Source organism: Rutidosis leptorrhynchoides, chromosome 4 (genome assembly GCF_046630445.1).
Source record: "Rutidosis leptorrhynchoides isolate AG116_Rl617_1_P2 chromosome 4, CSIRO_AGI_Rlap_v1, whole genome shotgun sequence".
Taxonomy (NCBI): domain Eukaryota; kingdom Viridiplantae; phylum Streptophyta; class Magnoliopsida; order Asterales; family Asteraceae; genus Rutidosis; species Rutidosis leptorrhynchoides.
The window spans coordinates 12,512,769-12,532,674 of record NC_092336.1 but is presented as its reverse complement, the minus strand read 5'-3'; the positions used below and the strand labels follow the sequence as shown (position 1 = coordinate 12,532,674).

Genomic DNA, 19,906 nt, shown 5'->3' with positions numbered 1-19,906 from the left:
TATCGCTGGTATATATGATTTAGTCACTTTTTTATATCTGTAAATGCATAAAGTAATTAATTTGCAAGTTCTTGCATATGCATTATTTTTGAACTTTCGTTTCACATTATTTTGTGCGAGTTCAATATACCTTAATTGATGTTCGCATCATGAAGCATCCTTTTATTTTTATTTTTATTTCTCCCCCTAATCTAGGGAACAATGTTTTATTAAAATGACAATCAGCAAAACGTGCTGTAAAAACATCACCCATCATGGGTTCAATATATCTTATGATTGAAGATGTTTTATATCCAAAATATATTATCATCTTTCTTTGAAGAACCATTTTATTGTGTTGTGGTGATACAATTGGAACATACACTGCACAACCAATGTTTTAAGGTAGAAAATATTTGGCTCTTGGCCAAAATCAAGTATTAAGTGAAAATATTTACGACTTCCACATGGTATAATGCGAATTAATGTCGCAGCATGTAAATTTACATGTCCACATATAAATATTGAGAGATTTGTACTCATTATCAATTGTCTTGTTATTAGCTGTAAGCGTTTATCTATTGATTCAGCTAAACCAATTTTGTGTATGCACATGAGCAACTGGATGTTCAACAACAATCCCTGTAGATATATAATGATCATTAAATGCTTGAGATGTTAACTCACCAGCATTATCAAGTCTCATCCTTTTAATGGTGTAATCAGAATAATGTGTTCTCAATTTAATAATTTGTGCAAGAAACTTTGCAAATGCCATATTACGGCTTGATAACATACAAATATGAGATCATCCGCTAGATGCGTCTATTAGAACCATGAAATATCAAAATGGTTCACATGATGGATGAATTGGTTCATATATCTTACCTTGAATTCTTTCAAGAAACATTTGTGATTCTTTTTCACAATATACTTTTCATTAATCACCATATGTGCTTTCCATTAATCACCATATGTGTTTATTTTTTATTTTATAAATCACCATATGTGTTTTTTTTTATCATATATCCTTTTCACCATATACGCTTTTAATCATATGCGCTGTGTTTTTCACCATATGCGCTTTTAATCATATGCGATTTTCATCATATGCGTTGTGCTTTTCAACATATTCGCTTTTTATCATATGCGCTTATCATATGCGATGCGCTTTTTATCATATGCGCTTTTTTATGTGAATAGTAAATTAATTAATTTCGTTTTACTATTCATATGAATTAATTTAGATTTACTATTTTGTTAATTGAGTAATATATATATACATCATATACTTGTGACTCCGAAGGCTCAAATGAATTTGACCATATAGTTATACGTTGTACCTTGCACATTAATTTTCAGTAGAAGCTTTAGATACATATTATTTTCAGTAGAAGCTTTAGATGCACTTTTTTTTTAATCACCAAATACCACAAACACTTTGTTTGCGTTTGTTCATAGTCATCAATGAAAACCATTTTCTTTAATTTTATTTTATACAATAAAATTAACGCATCATTATTCTTTTCAAAAACAATAATCTATTGTTATTGTTCACTTGTGCCATGTTTAACAACAAAAGTCAACAACCTCTGTCTTGTTTGTTGTGGCAACTAAAAACAACCTTTGCTTTTGTTACCGAGAATCCAAGACCAAAAAAAAAAAATTAATTTTTAATTAATCTTTTATTAAAACCATAAATGATTTTATTGATCTACGTTGATATGGCCATAAAGAATTGACGGTTGACCTACTTTTGTAAGTGTATTTCGGCTATCATCCCGAAAACGCACAACGACCTTTTTTTTTTTTTTTTATGAACTATTTGTTTCATATCTAGCTTAGGCAATTATTGTGAACATTTGGTCCCTATAAGAGCATTTATTTTTTAGACTTTTAGTTGATTTGTACTTGTCACAATTAGGGATAGCACCCGCGGGTCGTGGATGCGGATCCATTGGATCCATCACCCGTACCCGCGGATTTTTTTTTAAGAGACATCCAATTGAACCCTTGTTCGTTGAAACAATTTGACTATATTTTTACTCCCCATTATTAAACGGGCCATTTTGATGCACACTCTTAAAAAAAATAATTTGTTTTTTAAGTTTTATTATTCAACCTCCTTTTTTCAACGGTCACGTTTTTAACAAAACATTTGACAAGTTTGGAAAAAAGTTTTTTATTGATTATCATCAAAAGTTTTCTATTGTCACTCTACTGGATGGAATTATGGCATACAACCAAAATTGCAACCCAACACTACATAAGAACAAAAAGGTTGTTTTTAATTAACATATGTATATGTGTTAAACTCGGAATAATAATAACTTATTTTAGAAAATTAACATAAGACATGTTGAAACATTTTTGTCACATTTAGCTCATCAAGTCTAATACTTATCATTGATAGATTTTATCACGTCTAGGAGATGTTTACTTTTTTCTTGTATTAAGTCCTACTTTCATTTACCTTTGTTTGGAAAAAAAAATTTTTTTTACTTTGCTTTCCCCCTTTCTGTAAAACTCATTTAAACACTTTCTTTGTTTTTTTTTTTTAAAAAAAAACTTCCTTTTTTTTACGTTACCCGTAAATTATAAATATATAAAAAAAAAACTTTTTGTTTAATTTTTTTTTTTTAGTTTTTAAAAGGCCACTTGACCAATTTTTTAATTCTTTCACAACACCTGATATCGTGATCGTGACCTTTCACCAAAGCAAGAGATATTCTTGATAAACTAAACACGGACTCGTGTTTGAAATTGTCGGCCACAAAAAAATTCATTTGATAAAAGTATATATATTTTTTTTAGTTATAGAAGGAGACCACTTCATTTTCAATACTTCATTTTTGACAAAAAAAACTATTCCATTTTACCATCCCCTTTTTTTCTTACTTTAACTTTTAAGATATACTTTTAATAAAAATACAAACTACTTTTTCTTATTTTAACTTTTAAGATTTACTTTTAATAAAAATACAAACTACTTTTTGTATTTTAACTTTTAAGATTTACTTTTAATAAAAGTACAAACTACTTTTTCTTATTTTAACTTTTAAGATTTACTTTTAATAAAAATACAAACTACTTTTTGTATTTTAACTTTTAAGATTTACTTTTAATAAAAGTACAAACTACTTTTTCTTATTTTAACTTTTAAGATTTACTTTTAATAAAAATACAAACTATTTTTTTATTTTAACTTTTAAAATTATAAATTTAAGAATAAACATTAGTATGCATGAAATAAATAATGATTAATTGCATAAGTAATCATAAATGTTAGATAACATATAAAGACCCCGTCGTATTCGTATTGATCGGAATTAATCTCGACCCATGGTACCGTGTTGTCAAATGACGTGTTGCGTACATAAAGTACCGTGTTGTCAAATGACATGTTGCGTACAATCATGAGGTCTTATTAACATAAATATAAATGTTAGTGAAGTTAATAAGAGTTAGATTACAGAAAATATAATTCAGGCGGTATAACCGGCCATATATAACTTAAATAACATAAATATAAATGTTAGTGAAGTTAATAAGAGTTAGATTACAGAAAATATAATTCAGGCGGTATAACCGGCCATATATAACTTAAATAACATAAATATAAATGTTAGTGAAGTTAATAAAAGTTAGTAAACATAAATGATAGTTAGGCGACAGTGTCGACCATATATAATTTAGGTGGCAGAGCCAACCATATAATAAGAACAATACAAATGCACTAAGAACTTAATAAAAATTAGTAGTTCAAAATGTTAGTAGTCCAAAATTTGATATGTCCGAGTCTGAAAAACCTTAATAATTTCATACCTTGATTAGTGACTCGTGATCGTTTGAGATATCCTTTGATTACACTAAGCTCTTCGTGCTGATAACGTGTTATAATTCAGTAGGCTTATAACTAATTTTGACCTAAGCCTATACAATCCTTAAATATGAGAGAGTAGTAATGGAAGAGAGAGAGAGTATATTTCTTATATGTAAGAAAATGGTGTATATATGTGTGTTCATTATTCACATATATATAGTACAAATTTTACTATCCATATTTGACTAATTACCATCCATATTTTACTACTAAATTTACAACAATTGGAAATTTATAAATTTATACCAGTTATTCAAGTACGTATATTAATTACCCTATCTTATATTACCCACACAAAATCTTCCCCTCCTATTGGTATATTCCAAACTACTCATCAATAGTGCATCAAAAAGTTAAGGAAAATCAAATGGTCAAACTGGTCAAACCTTTCATCTTTATTACACCACTTATTTAGGCTTTTTTTTTTAATTAAATTGGGAAACAATATGATAATGTAGAGTGAGTATACTTCCATAATTTTTTAGAACCTGACACACACCATCTTCAAACCTTATCTCTTCATTTTTGAGTATCTAAAACACACCATCTTCTTCTGTATCTTTTTAACACCACGCCTTGATTTTCTTAATTTTTTTCCGTTTCAGATCCAGCTTTCACGATTTAAGGTGCGTTCCCGTTTCTTAAATGAATTTGGAGGTGGTTGGTTTTTTTTTTTAAAAGCAAGCATTAAATAAAAAAAACCCGAAGGAAATACAAAAACCACGAAAACAACACAACCTGGGGCAAAGCAACCCCTTCTACGAAAACCTACAAGAAAAGAAAACAACTAAGAGGTGCAAAGATTGCAACCCACGAGAAAATCAAATGTTCAAGTATATATTCGGGCTTGTGAGCCAAGAATTCCAATCGATTTTTTTGTTATGTAGCCTCTTTCCAATCCATTCGAAACTTAGAATTTGAATCTCGTTTACCGCAACCGGGGCACTCCAAATCTTATTATGAAAAACCTTTAAATTTCTATTTTTCCACAATATGTAGGCGGTAACCCACTCTACGGCTTGCCAAATCTTTGATCCAAGGCTTGTCATGTTTCGAGGGGCATTACCACGGAGAATTTCAACGATGCTAAGGTTCGAGAAGTTTCCCAATTTCCACCACTTGAATATTCTTGACCAAATATCAAAAGTAAGGTTGCAAAAGACAAGAGTATGCTCGACCGATTCTAAATCGTCATCACAGATTGGACACCTAACGGAGTGAAGATCGATTCCACGCTTATCAAGTTCAATTCTAACCGGGATTCTTTTTTTGATTGCCCTCCACACAAACAACTCAACTTTTTTTGGTAGCAAGTTATTTCTCAAAGTCTCGATATTATTGGAGCTAGAAGGAGAAAGTAGATTCTCATCAATAATGTTTGAAAGTTTCTTTACCGTGAATTTTCCATTGCTTGCTAGATCCCAATGCCAAGTTTCGCCACGCTGTAAATTGAAGTCGAAGGAAGAAACCATGTCCGATAGCCTGTCCAATTCATCTCGAGTACGCCCCACTGGTTCACGAACCCACTGCCACACTGTTTCAAAAATACCAGAAGCTGCAACCTTTATTCTGTCGCTGATCTTGCAATCTGGGAATGCTTCAAGTCTCGATAACCTCGGAAACTGTTCAGATAATGGTGCTGATCCAAGCCATGACTCTGACCAGAATGCTGTGCCTGACCCATTTCCTACTGATTTCTTGATTGAGTTCTTGAAAGGTAGACCAAGATTATCAATTTGACAACCTGCATAAATAATATTGTTCCAAATTCCTACGGTTGAGTTATGAGAGAACCCATTACTCGACCGTAAGCCACCGTGAATTCCATAAATACTTCGAATTATTTTGTTCCATAAACAATTGGTTTCGGTTTTGAACCTCCACCACCATTTACCCAAAAGGGCAAGATTTTTACTTTTTAGAGATCCCAAGTTTAACCCTCCCTCCCCATAATTTCGAATTGTATCATCCCATTTTACCCACGAAATTTTGGAACCCGAAACATCCCCACCTCCCAAAAAAAAGAACGTCTCACACTCTCTAGAAGTTTAAGCACGCATGGCGGGGCACGAAAAAGCGAGAAATAGTACAAAGGAAGGCTATTTAGAACCGATCTAATGAGGACTAATCTTCCCCCATATGACAACGATCTCTTTTTCCAATCTGATAGTCTTTTTTTGAACTTCTTAATTACCGTGGACCAATCATTCAGTTTTTTCATTTTAGCACCAATAGGTAACCCGAGATAAATAAATGGAAATTTCCCGGCTTGGCATCCAACACGGTGAGCTAACCCAGTGACCTCATCTTGAGTAACACCGACTCCATAGGTGTAACTTTTATGAAAGTTGACTTTTAAACCCGAAGATAACTCAAAGCATTTAAGAATATTTACCAAGTTACGAGCATTTGATTTCGACCATTCCTCGAAAAAAATCGTGTCATCGGCATATTGGAAATGAGAAATTAGGATTTTATCATTACCAACTTCCACTCCCTTGAAGAGACCCCGATCAAGAGCGGATTTTGTAAGGATGTTTAAACCTTCAGCCGCCATAATAAAGAGAAAAGGCGACAATGGGTCTCCTTGACGAACACCTCTTCCTAACGAAAATTCCTTAGTTGGTGATCCATTAATAAGAATAGAAATTGTAGCCGATTTGAGACATGCTAGAATCCATGACCTCCATTTAATACCAAATCCCATACTACACATTACTTCCATTAAGAATTCCCAGTTTAAGCTATCAAAAGCCTTCTCGAAATCAACCTTAAATATAAGACTTTTATGTCGTTTTTCCTTCAAAAATTCCACTGTTTCGTTTGCGATTAAAACTCCATCAAGAATGTACCTATCCTTAAGGAAGGCACTTTGTTCGAATCCAATTAATTTGGGAATAACTTTTCTAAGTCTATTGGAAAGAATCTTTGACACGATCTTATAATAACTTCCGATAAGACTTATTGGGCGGTAATCGCCAAGTCCAATCGGATCCATTTTTTTAGGATCCAAGGTAACAAACGACGCATTACATCCTTTCGAAAATTCACCTTTATTCCAAAACCAACCAATAGCTTCAATGACATCACCTTTGATTACTTCCCAATATTTTTTGAAAAAAGAAAGTTTAAAACCATCGGGACCCGGCGCTTTCGAACTACCACAATTTTTAATGGAGTCGAAAATTTCATCTTCGGTAAAAGGTGTTTCCAGGTTAGAAGCTTCATCGTGAGTTAAAACCGGGTATGAAAGTTCTTCAAGACTAGGTCTCAAAGTAGTGTGTTCTTCAAAGATTCTTTTGAAGTGATTGAAAGCCGCTTCTTTGATATCATCCGGGTTTTCATTCCAAATCCCATCAATAACAAGACCCCGAATGTTATTTTGGTTGTAATTTCTTCTTAACAACGAATTAAAGAATTTTGTGTTTTCGTCCCCATCTAGATTCCAACGAACCCGGCATTTTTGTCTAATCATATTAGACTTTAAATCTTCATGATCTAACCAATCTTTTCTTGCTTTCTTCCATTGTTCCAATTCATTTTCGCTAAGAGTTTGACATTCTGCCTTTAACTCTAGGCTAAGAGCTAGCTCTTTAAAGAAGTTGATTTCATGCTCAAGGATCCCAAAGTTTTGAACACTTTTATCTTTTAAGGCAAATTTTATTTTCTTCAGTTTCTTTCGAAGTGAACAGTCCTTTCTGTTACCTGCCGCAATACCATCATTCCATCCCGCACAAATTATTTGATCCGCACCGTCCATATCAAGCCATTCATCAAAAACTCTGATAGGTTTCGGACCAAAATTTTTTCATCATCTTTGAGACAAATAGGGCAATGGTCCGAATTCTGTCGATCCATAGCCGTAACCGAGAGACATTTCCACATGGAGTAGAAATTTTCAGACACTAGAAACCTGTCAAGTTTACTATATTAAACCATCATCACTAACACGAGTAAATTTCCGACCTCCTAACGGGATATCAATCAACCTGTTATCTGCAATAAATTCATTGAATTTTTTTACCCTGCTTTCAACGAATACACAATTAAATCTGTCATCTTCTTCACGAACTTCGTTGAAATCCCCCCCGAGAACCCATGCATCTTCATTGTTACACAGAAGTGATGAAAGAAAATCCCACATTCTTAACTTATTTGGGTCATCATGTGGCCCATATATGTTAATCGTGTAGAAGTCTTTCCCACTCCCGACCCAATTCCCATGAACACCAATACAGAATTCTGATATGAATGAGTCAACAACATCGTATACAGACGTATCCCATATTATTAATTGACCACCTGACTTCTCGACAATTTCCTTTTGAATAAAGTCACAATTATGGTTCCCCCACAGTACACGAATCCAGTTAATATCAACAGAATGCAGTTTCGTTTCTTGCAAAAGTAGTATATTAGGTTTTTCAATCCTACATACTTTCTTGAGCCAATCGACTTTACTTTCCTTCCCAACCCCGATTCCTCTAATGTTAAGTGAAATAATCTTCATAAATAAAAGAATTGAAAACGAAGGAGAAAGAAAAGGGGTTACTGTACAGATTTCTTCTTCCATTTCATCCCAAGCTTGCAACCAAAATCATGAATATCAGTGTTACTTACCGAGTATGAAGATGTATTGCAGCTCGAAGATGAACCAACCTTTCTCTTATCTTTGTTCTTGAGACCACTTTTCTCAGCCTCCCTCTCGTAGGATGTACACTATGATTTTAGAATTCCTTTCTTGCTTCGGTCCATTCTAGCGACGTTCTTGGTGTTCAAGAACCTAGAAGAAGTTTTCCAGGTTCTTAATTTTGACCAGCAACACTGATTCTTACGCTTGCCTGGGGTCTTCGCTTTGTTATGATCTAAATCAGATCTACCATTAGAAGAGGTAGTTCTTTTTGAGTTAATCCCCTTTTGTACGACTTTTTTCTTTCCATTATTTGGGCCATTACCAGACTTCGAATTATATTTACTAGATTCAAGCCCATTATGTGGTTCAGTGGGCCGGCCTGTACATACTACATCATCGACTTGACTAAGATTTAACATAGGCTTTGGGAAATTGGGCTTTCTACTTCTGGACCCGTTGTTTGGGTTGGGCTGAACAGGGTTACCCGAATTAGTCTTTTTGGGTGTATCATCCCCAAGATTTTTTGAATTTGAAATTTAAAAACACTAACGTTATCCAAGGTGACACCATCATTAGACTTTTTTGGTGTTGTATCCAAGTTGTTTCCCATGATATCTTCTTCATGATTATCCTGGAAAACTTTATTGGGATTCACACACCATGACTCCTCATCATCAGCGACCATTGCACCCACATGATCATTCCGGTCACTGGAAACGTCAACCGGAGAATTTTGAATGGGACTGTTGACATCTATATTATTCCGATATGTTTCTTCCACACGTTCCACGTCTGATAGAAAATCTTCGTCCTCTGAAATTTCGAATGTATCGTCGATGAACTCATCATCTTCATCCTCGATCCCATTCTCTGAGTTGACAATATCAGTATCCACCGGTTCATTAAGATCAACTTTATCTTCAAAACTAAATTGGACAACACGATTCAAATCTTCTTTAACACTAGTGAAAAGACACATGCTATTACAAAGTAACGTGCAAAACCCGTCAACATTATCAGGCATACTCGTATGCACGAGGACATAGCCCGATGTGAGATTCTGGTGTTTGTTTGTTATTGTGCAGTTATCAGTATCTAGGGTTGTTCCCCATCTCCTCCCAATTGCCAGGAAGGTACTTTCGTTCCAACATGTAACCGGGACACCTCTAATGTCCAACCATACTAATCTACCCGAATTACAATAACTCAAATCAAATCTTCGAACCTCGTTATACCATTTCCTTGTAGCGTGTTCTTCATCATTCAGAATTTTATTCGCCGCCATGGAAGAGCTGCAAATAATCAAAACCTCCAGTCCACCTAAGAATTTGATTGTAAAGTCGTACATACCTTCCGCTTTACACAATTCATCAATGTGCTCCAACAGTTCAACATTCTTTACATCTAAAATGACTGATTTGCTAAAGAGATCCTTGTTGATATCTTCATCATTGACCACGACAGCTTTTTCTTTCTCTTTCTCATCCGTTGCCTTATTGAGTTTACTCCTCAGATCCTCTTTCGAATAGTTGATTTTGTATCTCAGATCTTCATTAGCAATGCCAGCCACATCACTGAAAATTCTATTGTCACGAAAAGAATTTGGGTTTGGTTGGTATTCACATTCATAATCCCTTTGGTTGTTGTTTAATCTTGAGTGGATGTTGTTCCCATTAGTCTTCTTATCTCTGTCATGTGCTTTAAAAATCCTTATCGGGTTACCGTCAAAAGTTATCTTCTCCAAAGATATCAATAGACGGTTAACATCTGTGACATCACTAAATCGAGCATAAGCGAATCTTTGGCCGTTTCGAAGTCGCTTTCCCACCATGTAAATGTCTTTCAAGGCACCATGAAGTTTGAACATCTTCCAAAGATCTTCCACCGAAAGCTTATCTTGAAAATTGAAAAACATGAAAGATGTCAAATGTGTTCAGAATAGCCTTTCAAATCTGTTCTGTTGCCTCCCGTTGTATCGTTCCTGACTTGAGTTCGTGCCGCCAAGCCGTGCTTTCTCTCTCCACACTCTCTCACCTCTCTCTCTCTCATTTCTCTTTGTTGGAGGTGGTTGGTTTTAATGGTGTAATTACACCATGTATTTTTGGGTTTTGCAGTAACCACGATCTGCATATTCATTAAAGATTTGCACATTCACCTTCCCGTTTCTTCAATTACACCCAACATGACCATCAAACTTTACCGATGATAAAGGTAAACTATCTTAGTTCTATCTTAGTATAAAGATTTCAAATAGATACATATGACTGTCTCGATTGGTTAATACCATCAGGTCACTTATTACATTACTTTTTATTCTTTATAAGTAGTCTTTAAATGTTATTATTTTCTGACTTCATAGTATATATTTCTTTAATCAAACTTTGAGCCTTTGATCTTGATTTACATTATTTTGAAACACGACAAGATGAAATTAGCATTAAAGAGAAGGAGAAGAGTGATGATCTATCGTTGTTTATCAATTTCGATGCTGCTAGATTGAATCTTGGAGTAACATTAGGTAATTCATGTTTAACTTTATTTGTGTTTAGAGTGATAGATAATAAGGTTACGAACTAGGAAGACGAAACCCTTGCCTTTTTTTTCAATGAGTATTGACTTATTTTATTTTATTTTATAATTTTAAAAAGGACAATTATATTCTAGGTGTTGAAAAGCTTGACACTATGATTTTACTCCTTTAGTAGGAAAAAATGATCATAAATATTTAGTATTTTTATTTCCTGAAAAAACCTTAAGTTATTAATATTAGTTATCTGGACATGTGTCATGGTGACAACAAATAATTAATCTGGGGTGTTATTACCACTTTTGTATGTTTATGTTTTCCTGGTATGTTTTTCCTTTATATATTGCACTGACGTCTTTTTTAGATTGAATTTGCACCTTTTAATGTTTATGTTGTATGTTCGTTAGCTACTAAGTGTTATAGTTATATATTGTCATTTTCCCACCAAGTGTTATAGTTATATATTGTCATCTTCTATTTTAACTAACAACCAAACCTCTCATATTTCCACCTGATGGTATAGATTCCACCATTAATGATGCACTAAATCATATTTATCCTAACTTTTTTTATATCGGATCATGGCAATGCAATAACAAAGGAAAAAAAGGAATGAACATAATATCGCTCCATTTATATATGTTTTATTTCGCGATATCTACCTCACTTTGCTTGGTTTATGACTATCTTGGAGCCTATTTTGTGTGCTATTGAGCTAAATGGTAAATTAAGGGCTAAGGAGTTGATTTGGTGTAAAATTGATCAAATCTTGGGTAAAAGTGGCTAAGGAAATGGAAAGTGCAGAATCAGCATCAAAAGCGCTGCTCCTCATTCAAGAGTTCCGCTCCTGTGAGCCAAAAGCGCCGCACCAACTGCAAAAGCGACATTCTTATGCACATTTCAGCTCCATTTTCCTCCAGTGAGCAAAAGCGTCGTTCCTACAGTGAAAGCGTCACTCCTCAACAAAAGCCTCGTCCCTGTTTAGAGCTAAAAGCGGCGTTCCTGATCAAAAGCGCTGCTCCTCATTAAAGCTAAAAGCGGCGCTCCTGACCAAAAGCGGCGCTCCTGTCGCTGTTTCAGTCCAGATTTTCAGCACTATAAAAGGAACGAGATTAGGTCATTTTTCATATGCATCTTAGAGAGCAGCTGCTTAGGGTCCGAATTTCATATACAAAACCCTAATTTCATCATCCATTGGTGTTAAAGGGTGGATTCAAGAAAGTTAGCTCAAGATCCATCATTGTTTAGCTTAGATCTTCATCTTCTTTACATTTTGGGTTGTAATCTTCACTTTACTTTACATACTTTGCATTGATCACTTGTAATAGCTTGAAGATGATGATTTACATTTCTATGCTTATTATTAGTTTAATTTTAGCTATGATTGGCTAAATCTCTTGTGTTTGCTTATCTATGAATCTCTAATGCTAGTGTTTGCCCCAAATCAATTGATTATTATTGTTTGAATGAATTATATGATTATGTGTTGTTGAGTTAGCTAAAGATCCATTGCTATGAGTTTGTTTTAGGCTTGACTTTGATTACATATGTTGTGTAGCTCTCTTAGTTATTTGAGAAGTGAATCAATGTGTGCTTCAACACCTTAGGTGATCTAGACAACTAGCTTAGGAATTGCAAGTGATTGTGTTCTTGATCGAGGTTGGTTTTCAATTGACCTCTAGTCAACATAGTAATGTCGATTATCTTAAGTGATTTCGATAGTTGAGGGTTTTCAGTGATTTCAACCCAAGCTCAATCTCAATGACCAAATCATGCTTAACTCGATCTTAGGATACAAAGCTTATGTGAATTCGTGGAGTATCATTTGATTTGAGGTTTAGTAGTGATGCTAAACATTTAATAGTTCAACAACTAATGAGATGACAAAAATAGGCAAAACGGGGCAAGCCAAGCATAGAGAGGATTAGATAAGTGAACACGTCTTAGTTAATTTGTTTTTAAGTCTTAATACTTCACTACTTGTTTCTTGCTACTAGCTTAATTGTTAAATTTAGGTTTGTTTAATTACGCAAGTTTTAGTTGTTAGTTGATATCAATCGAAACCCCCCAATCAAACAAACCCTAGGACAATTGATAGTTTCAAATATCCAGCTTACACCGCTTCCCTTGGGACGAACTTGATAAGAATACTTACATTAAAGTGCTATAATAACCGGGTTCTAAGTGCTCGTTAGTTGCGTGTGCTTGATTGTAGTGTTTGAATCAAATATAAATTTAGAGGGTAAAAGATGTATATCGCACGACCGCATCAGAACATATCCCCCATACCCTACTGTAACGACCCGTCAAAATCGCTATTGACGCGGCACGTTAATCATTGATTCCACAGTGAGGTTTTGACCTCTATATGATACGTTTTGATAAAATATTGCATTCATTAAAATACGTGACTTTCTAAACATAGAAAGTCATAATCATGTGGGCGAGTGCTTAGGTATAAGCAAAACCCCAAAATACATAAGTCTTTAATTTACAGGTTGACATCACAGTTCAATTATTTATTACACAACGCAGTTTTATTTAGAATGCAATAAAATTTATACAAAGCATGAAAGACTCCATGCAGGCAACAAGCACATCACAGCGGAAGCAGTCTAAGGACCTGAGAATAAAACATGATAAAAAGGTCAACACGAATGTTGGTGAGTTATAGGTTTAATTGCTCGAGTCATAAGTATATAAAGATAGACCACAAGATTTCATCAAAAGTTTATCAATAGATTCTACGTAACAGAGCACCCTGGTAACTAAACATACGTCCATTAAAAGGCTAGCGCTCTAGCTCGGACAGGGATGTCAAGCCCTATGGATCCATATACAATTATTCGCGTCCACCAGTCCATATCCCATGTACTGGCAGCTACTAGTTACCAAAGCTAAGGGATTTTCAGTTTAACTCAGTGTAGAATTTAGTATGTACTTGTGTCTTATTGCGTTTAAAATAAATTGCATGTATTGTCAGCCCAAAAATATTTAAAGTATTTAAAAAGGGAGACTATAAACTCACGGTTCAATATTGAGATTCAATATTGTAGGCAAATTGTGTAGACGTAATGATGGTAAATGACTGTATGGTTGGCCTTGGATTCAAGAACAATACCCCGAACAATACCCAATATTTTCTTAGTTTAAAATGGTGTGAAACCCGAATTAAAAACACCCTCGTATATACCTTATTATTATTAAACTTAAATTTAAAATTATAATTATAATTTAAATATAAATATTGAGGCGTAGATCAATATTTGTGTGATTCTTCCAAACGAGCAAACTGGCGTATTTATAATACTTTTTCATTTCCTGTAGCTCATGCGATCGCATGAGTTTTCAGTGTTTTTGCCATGCGATCGCATGGCCGCCTTTTTCGTTTTTGTTTACTAGTTCGTCGACATCAAATAGTATTTTAATGTAGCAAATAGTGTTACTGTAGCAAATAGTGTTTTACTGTAGCAAATAGTGTTTTATTGTAACAAATAGTGTTTTACTGTAGCAAAGTCGTTTTTACAGTAGCAATTAGTGTTTTACTTGTACATCTTATAATATATATATATATATATATATATATATATATATATATATATATATATATATATATATATATATGTATATATATATGTATATATGTATGTATATATATATATGTATATATATATATATATATATATATATATATATATATATATATATATATATATATATATATATATATATATATATATATATATATATATATATATATGTATATTTACATAATATTAAATCATATAGAGAATTGGTTTAAATTAGTCGAAATTTTCCGGGTCATCACACCTACATTCGTGGGATTAGGTATTGTGGTTGTTGTTATGTGTGTGTATATATATATATATATATATATATATATATATATATATATATATATATATATATATATATATATATATGTATATATGTATATATATATATATATATGGGGGAAGATCAAGGGGAGTGACATGTAGGGGGAAAGAGGGGAAGTAAATTAAATTTTTTTATTCTCGTTTTTAATTTTTTTTACAAACATTGGGATTGGATGAAAATATGAACATTTAGAAAAAATACTTTGTAATAACTGTTATTATTTTGACTTACAAATCGCTCGAAGAAATAACATTTATCGTGATAAATGTTATTTTTTCGAGCGTCTTTTTTTCAACATCAATGAAGTTTTTTTTTTTTCAAAATATAACCCGATTTAGAGTTTTATGTTTAGTGTTTTGGGTTTAGTCCAAAACCCTAAACTCTAAACCGTCCAGATTAAAAACTCAATCTAAACCCTAAACCCTAATGTTTAAATAACATTCATCATGATGAATTTTATTTTTACGAGCATTTTCTAGGTCAAAATAATAACATTTATCACAAAGTGTCGTTTTTAAATGTTCATATTTTCACCTAATCATAATGTTTATAAGAAAAAAAATTTAAAAACGAAAAAAAAAACAATTACTTCCCCTTTCCCCGTACATTTCACTTCCCTCTGGATCCTCTCTCTCTCTCTCTATATATATATATATATATATATATATATATATATATATATATATATATATATATATATATATATATATATATATATATATATGATGCGGCAACAATGACGCGGCCGAAACGGACGGTTTATTCATGCGGTATCGTCAGGTCGCACAGCGTCAGAATCAGCTGATCAGGGTAGCGATCAATAGTTTTAAATTTATATTTAGCGGGGCCTAAATCGTACTACTCCTTATTATGAGTAAGGGAAGTATGACCTAGGGTCATGTTTTTAAGATATCAGTAGAATCGAACCTATAATTAAAGCTTAAGATAATCCTAAGGTGAAGGAGTAGTGGTTTGTTACCTAATTTTGGGTTTTATAGTTTATAAGATAAAAAAAAAAAAGGTTTATTCTGGCGGAGAAACCCTGACTCCGTGTGACTATGTCACCCATACCGCCCACCCCGCAAGGGCTAAGTAAGCCGTGTAAGACACCTCCCCCTAATACCCAACAGGAAGTTGCAAGCCGAGATTCGAACCTGCACCTTTCAGTATTCAATAAGGCCCTCCTGCGGGCCCAGGGATCATAAGCGACGGGTACCATTGAAGCACTGCTTCATTGGTTTTATAGTTTATAAGATAAAGTAAAGTAAATGCGATAAAATTTGTAATTCAGATAAGGTTAAAACAAGCGCATACTATGATTTCATCAGTTACTTTGCCGAGATTATGGAATACTGGCTCATGAATAGGTAGTGACCTTGTATTCATTATGCTGGTCCTAAACGCCCTGTCATAATACATGTCACTGGGTAATGCGATAGGCTTGAAGATTTTGAATAGACAGCAACGTCGCTTACCCCAGACGCCCGTACAGTCTGACTACAGGCATACACGTTCAGACGGCTCATCCAATTGAGCGACTCGGTTGGGTGACGTATTAACATTCCACAAAGGTCTAAACTTTCTTAAGAATAATAGAATGCAGGGTTTGCCGTATCCGAGAGACGTGATGTGCTTTGATGCTTTCGTTAATGATTGAGTTTAAAAGGTAGTTAGGCCCTTAAAAAAGTTTAACCATAAAGAACACCATGGCCAAGTCGGTTTTGACTTCCATCAACACGTTCGGTTATCCTAACGGTCCAATCCTTTATGTATTTAAACAAACAGTTCCTTAATTAACCAAGAATCCCTCAAGCGGGGTGCAATGCTTGAGACCGCGTTATGGTGAAGTGTACTAATCAGCACTGACCGGGTTCCATGGCCTTACTTAGCAGAGGTACATCTTACACCAACCGTTGTGCTTAAGCGTGCACGTACGAAGTTTATATGCTTGGTGACTACATTAGCATGGTCTAGGACCGACAATGTACTAAGGGTCTAGTTAGATGTTTCACTACGAAAGAGTCCTCAGTCAGAATCTAAAGCTGATAGACTTATTTGTCACACCCCCAAATAGGGCCTGGGGTATTTGTGACTAATTATATCAAATCACAGTTATATAAACGAGAACGACTCTACATGAGACGTTTTGTTGAGTTTTGCAGTGGAAGATAAATATGTCTTTAATTGATATGATATGTAATGAAGACTCCAAGCATAGCAAGCAATCATCATCAAAGCAGTAGATATACAGCGGAAGCAATATTTAAGTACCTGAGAATAAATATGCTTAAAAAGTCAACACGAGGTTGAGTGAGTTCATAGGTTTGTCATAAATAATGATTTCAGTAATAGTGTTAGACCCAAGATTTGTTTTCATAAGTAGATCACTCAGATCCAGTCAAGTTGATCTCCCGCAGGATCAAAAAGTTATGCCAGTGCGTGATATTTAGACTAAACGTTGTTTGCCCCGTGACAAGTTGTTCTGTCCTTGTCGTTTAATTTCATTATCAAGTAATACAAAGACTTAGTCAAATGTATCGGGGACGTTACTCCCGATAGGCCTATCCCCAATAATTAAGAATGCCGCAGCAATTAAAAATATCACTGTAGGGACTTAGTAGGACATAGCCGGGTATAGCATGGTTTTAACAGTTGGTACTGATATTTAGACTAGACTTTCGAGTTTGCCCCGTAACAAGTTATCATTTATACTTGTTGGTTGGGGACTTGCTGGTCATAGCCCAACATATCACAGTTTAATAGTTGGTACTTGTATTTAGACTAGACTTTCAAGTTTGCCCCATAATAAGTTATCGTTTATACTTGTTGGTTGGGGACTTGCTGGTCATAGCCCAACATATCACAGTTTAATAGTTGATACGTGTAAAACAGTTATAAAAGTTGCGCATGTATTCTCAGCCCAAAAATGTAAAGAGTAAAAGGGATCATATGAAACTCACATTAAATAGCAGTTGAAGTATTTCACGCAAGAAGGAAAGTAAAGCAACTAAGTGATCTGGATATCGACCTTGAGGTATAATGTTTGATTAGTTAATGTCTAACTTGACATAAAGTATGTTTATTAATATAGCAACTATATTGACAGTGACGGTTTTCGAGAAAAGTTCCTATTTCTCAAAAGTTTCTATTTTTGGAAACCTACTATTTATGAAAAATTTCCACTTATAGTAAGCTTCTAGTTTAAGAATGTTCAGGTTATAATTCTTAACAAAGATGTTGTACAATCTCGCCCAAACTTCATCGCTAACATGCAAGTCACTCGAATGATCTATTGTTACCGAGCGACCCAGGATCTCTTGACCAGAATCTAAGTCTTGGCATTCGAGATCCACAAGCGTCCCATAATGGTAACAAGGATCACCCTAGGCCACAAGTAGCGGTGATGTTTGTAGTCTTTGTACGCTATCTTTAATTATAACCTTCACGTTAGGTGCGTATATACATATATATTCATTAATTCGATTTTAATTATAACTCCTATATATTAATTCATAAAAATACTTTTATAATTTTTAGTAACATATATTACTAATTATAACATGTTATTTATTTAATTTTAATTGCATATAATTTATAACATTATTTACATGTTTCGGTAAAAAAATAATAAACCGAAGTAAAAAGTAAAAAGTAAAAACTAAAAAGTAAAAAGTAAGAAAAAAGAATACTTACTAGTAGTAATTCTTGAAAAAAGAATACTTACTAGTAGTAATTCTTCAAATAGAGAATGAGAGAAATTTTGGTGTGAGTTTGAATGAGAAATGAGGGGTATTTATACTTGAAAAAATTAGGTAAAAAGAATAAAATAATTATAAGAAAACGAAATATTTTAATTTTTAATGGGATTTTAAAAATCAAAAGTATTAAATGTTAAGTCATGGGATAATGCACAAAATAAAATAATAAAAGTAGTTTTCCATTATAATTTTTAATTAAAAAGTAACTTATTTATTTATTTATTTATTTTATTAAAAAATCATTTATTTTAAGGATTTTTTTTATATATTTTTTTTTAAAATAAACAAATTGATTTACTACTTTTCCAAGAATATTTGTCAATATTTTTTATTCATAATAACAATACTGATAATAAAGATATTAATTATTGATATCTTGTTTAAAAAGGATATTAATAATAATAATATTAATATATCAAATTAATGCGTAATTATTTACAAATAATTGTTCGTGAATCGTCGGAATTAATCGAGGTTAAATGAAATCATATAAAGATTTTTGTTTAAATTTTGCCGAAAATATACGGGTTGTCACAGTATCCCCCTGTTAATAAAAATTTCGTCCCGAAATTTAGTTGTTGCCATCAGTCGGCGTTGTTTATAAACAGGTGAGGATATTTTCGTTTTATTTGGTCTTCACGTTCCCAGGTATGCTCGGGGCCTTTCGTGAATTCCAACTAATAGGATATTGTTTTGTTTCTAGCGTTTAAATCTTACGATCCATAAATTCTATGAAGTGCATTTTATTATTAATGCGGAGGTTATCTAGAGGATTTAACAAGAGTGTCATTGATTAGGTTTTCCTCAGAAAGAGATGATGACATTATACATGCATTTCAATATACATGAAATGTGTGATGAATAATAGTGAGCTTATTTAAACCTTGAGCGTTTATGCCACAATATTAGGGTAGACAAAATAGAGAGGAGTTCATGAAAATCATAATCATGAAATTTGATAGAGTTCGTCATTCTTTACAACAAGAATGATGAATATGAGTTGAAAAATAGAGTTTTATCGACATTAAATAATATGGATAAAACGATTCGATTATAGAAAGAGTATAAATGAAACTATCGTAAAAGATTGAAATGGGGAAACTAAATGTTCGCCTTAACTTTTGATATGGTTAAAGTTGATTTCCGGAATTCAAGGGATTTAAAGAAATCTTCATAATCTTTATAAGATTTGATTCTCCGGTAATTAAGGAAATTAGGATTTTCTT

At 33.3% G+C, this 19,906-nt stretch overlaps 1 protein-coding gene across 1 annotated transcript; it reads right to left on the bottom strand.

Moving 5' to 3' along the window:
- Positions 1–7,787: 7,787 nt before the first annotated feature.
- On the bottom strand, positions 7,788–8,435 carry LOC139840409 (uncharacterized). The gene has a single exon (XM_071830679.1). The coding sequence runs from the start codon at positions 8,433–8,435 to the stop codon at positions 7,788–7,790; it is 648 nt and encodes a 215-aa protein (XP_071686780.1).
- Positions 8,436–19,906: the final 11,471 nt, after the last annotated feature.

Excerpts from the sequence above, each read along its gene's own strand:
- LOC139840409 (XM_071830679.1), bottom strand. The coding sequence starts at position 8,435 with ATGGAAGAAGAAATCTGTACAGTAACCCCTTTTCTTTCTCCTTCGTTT.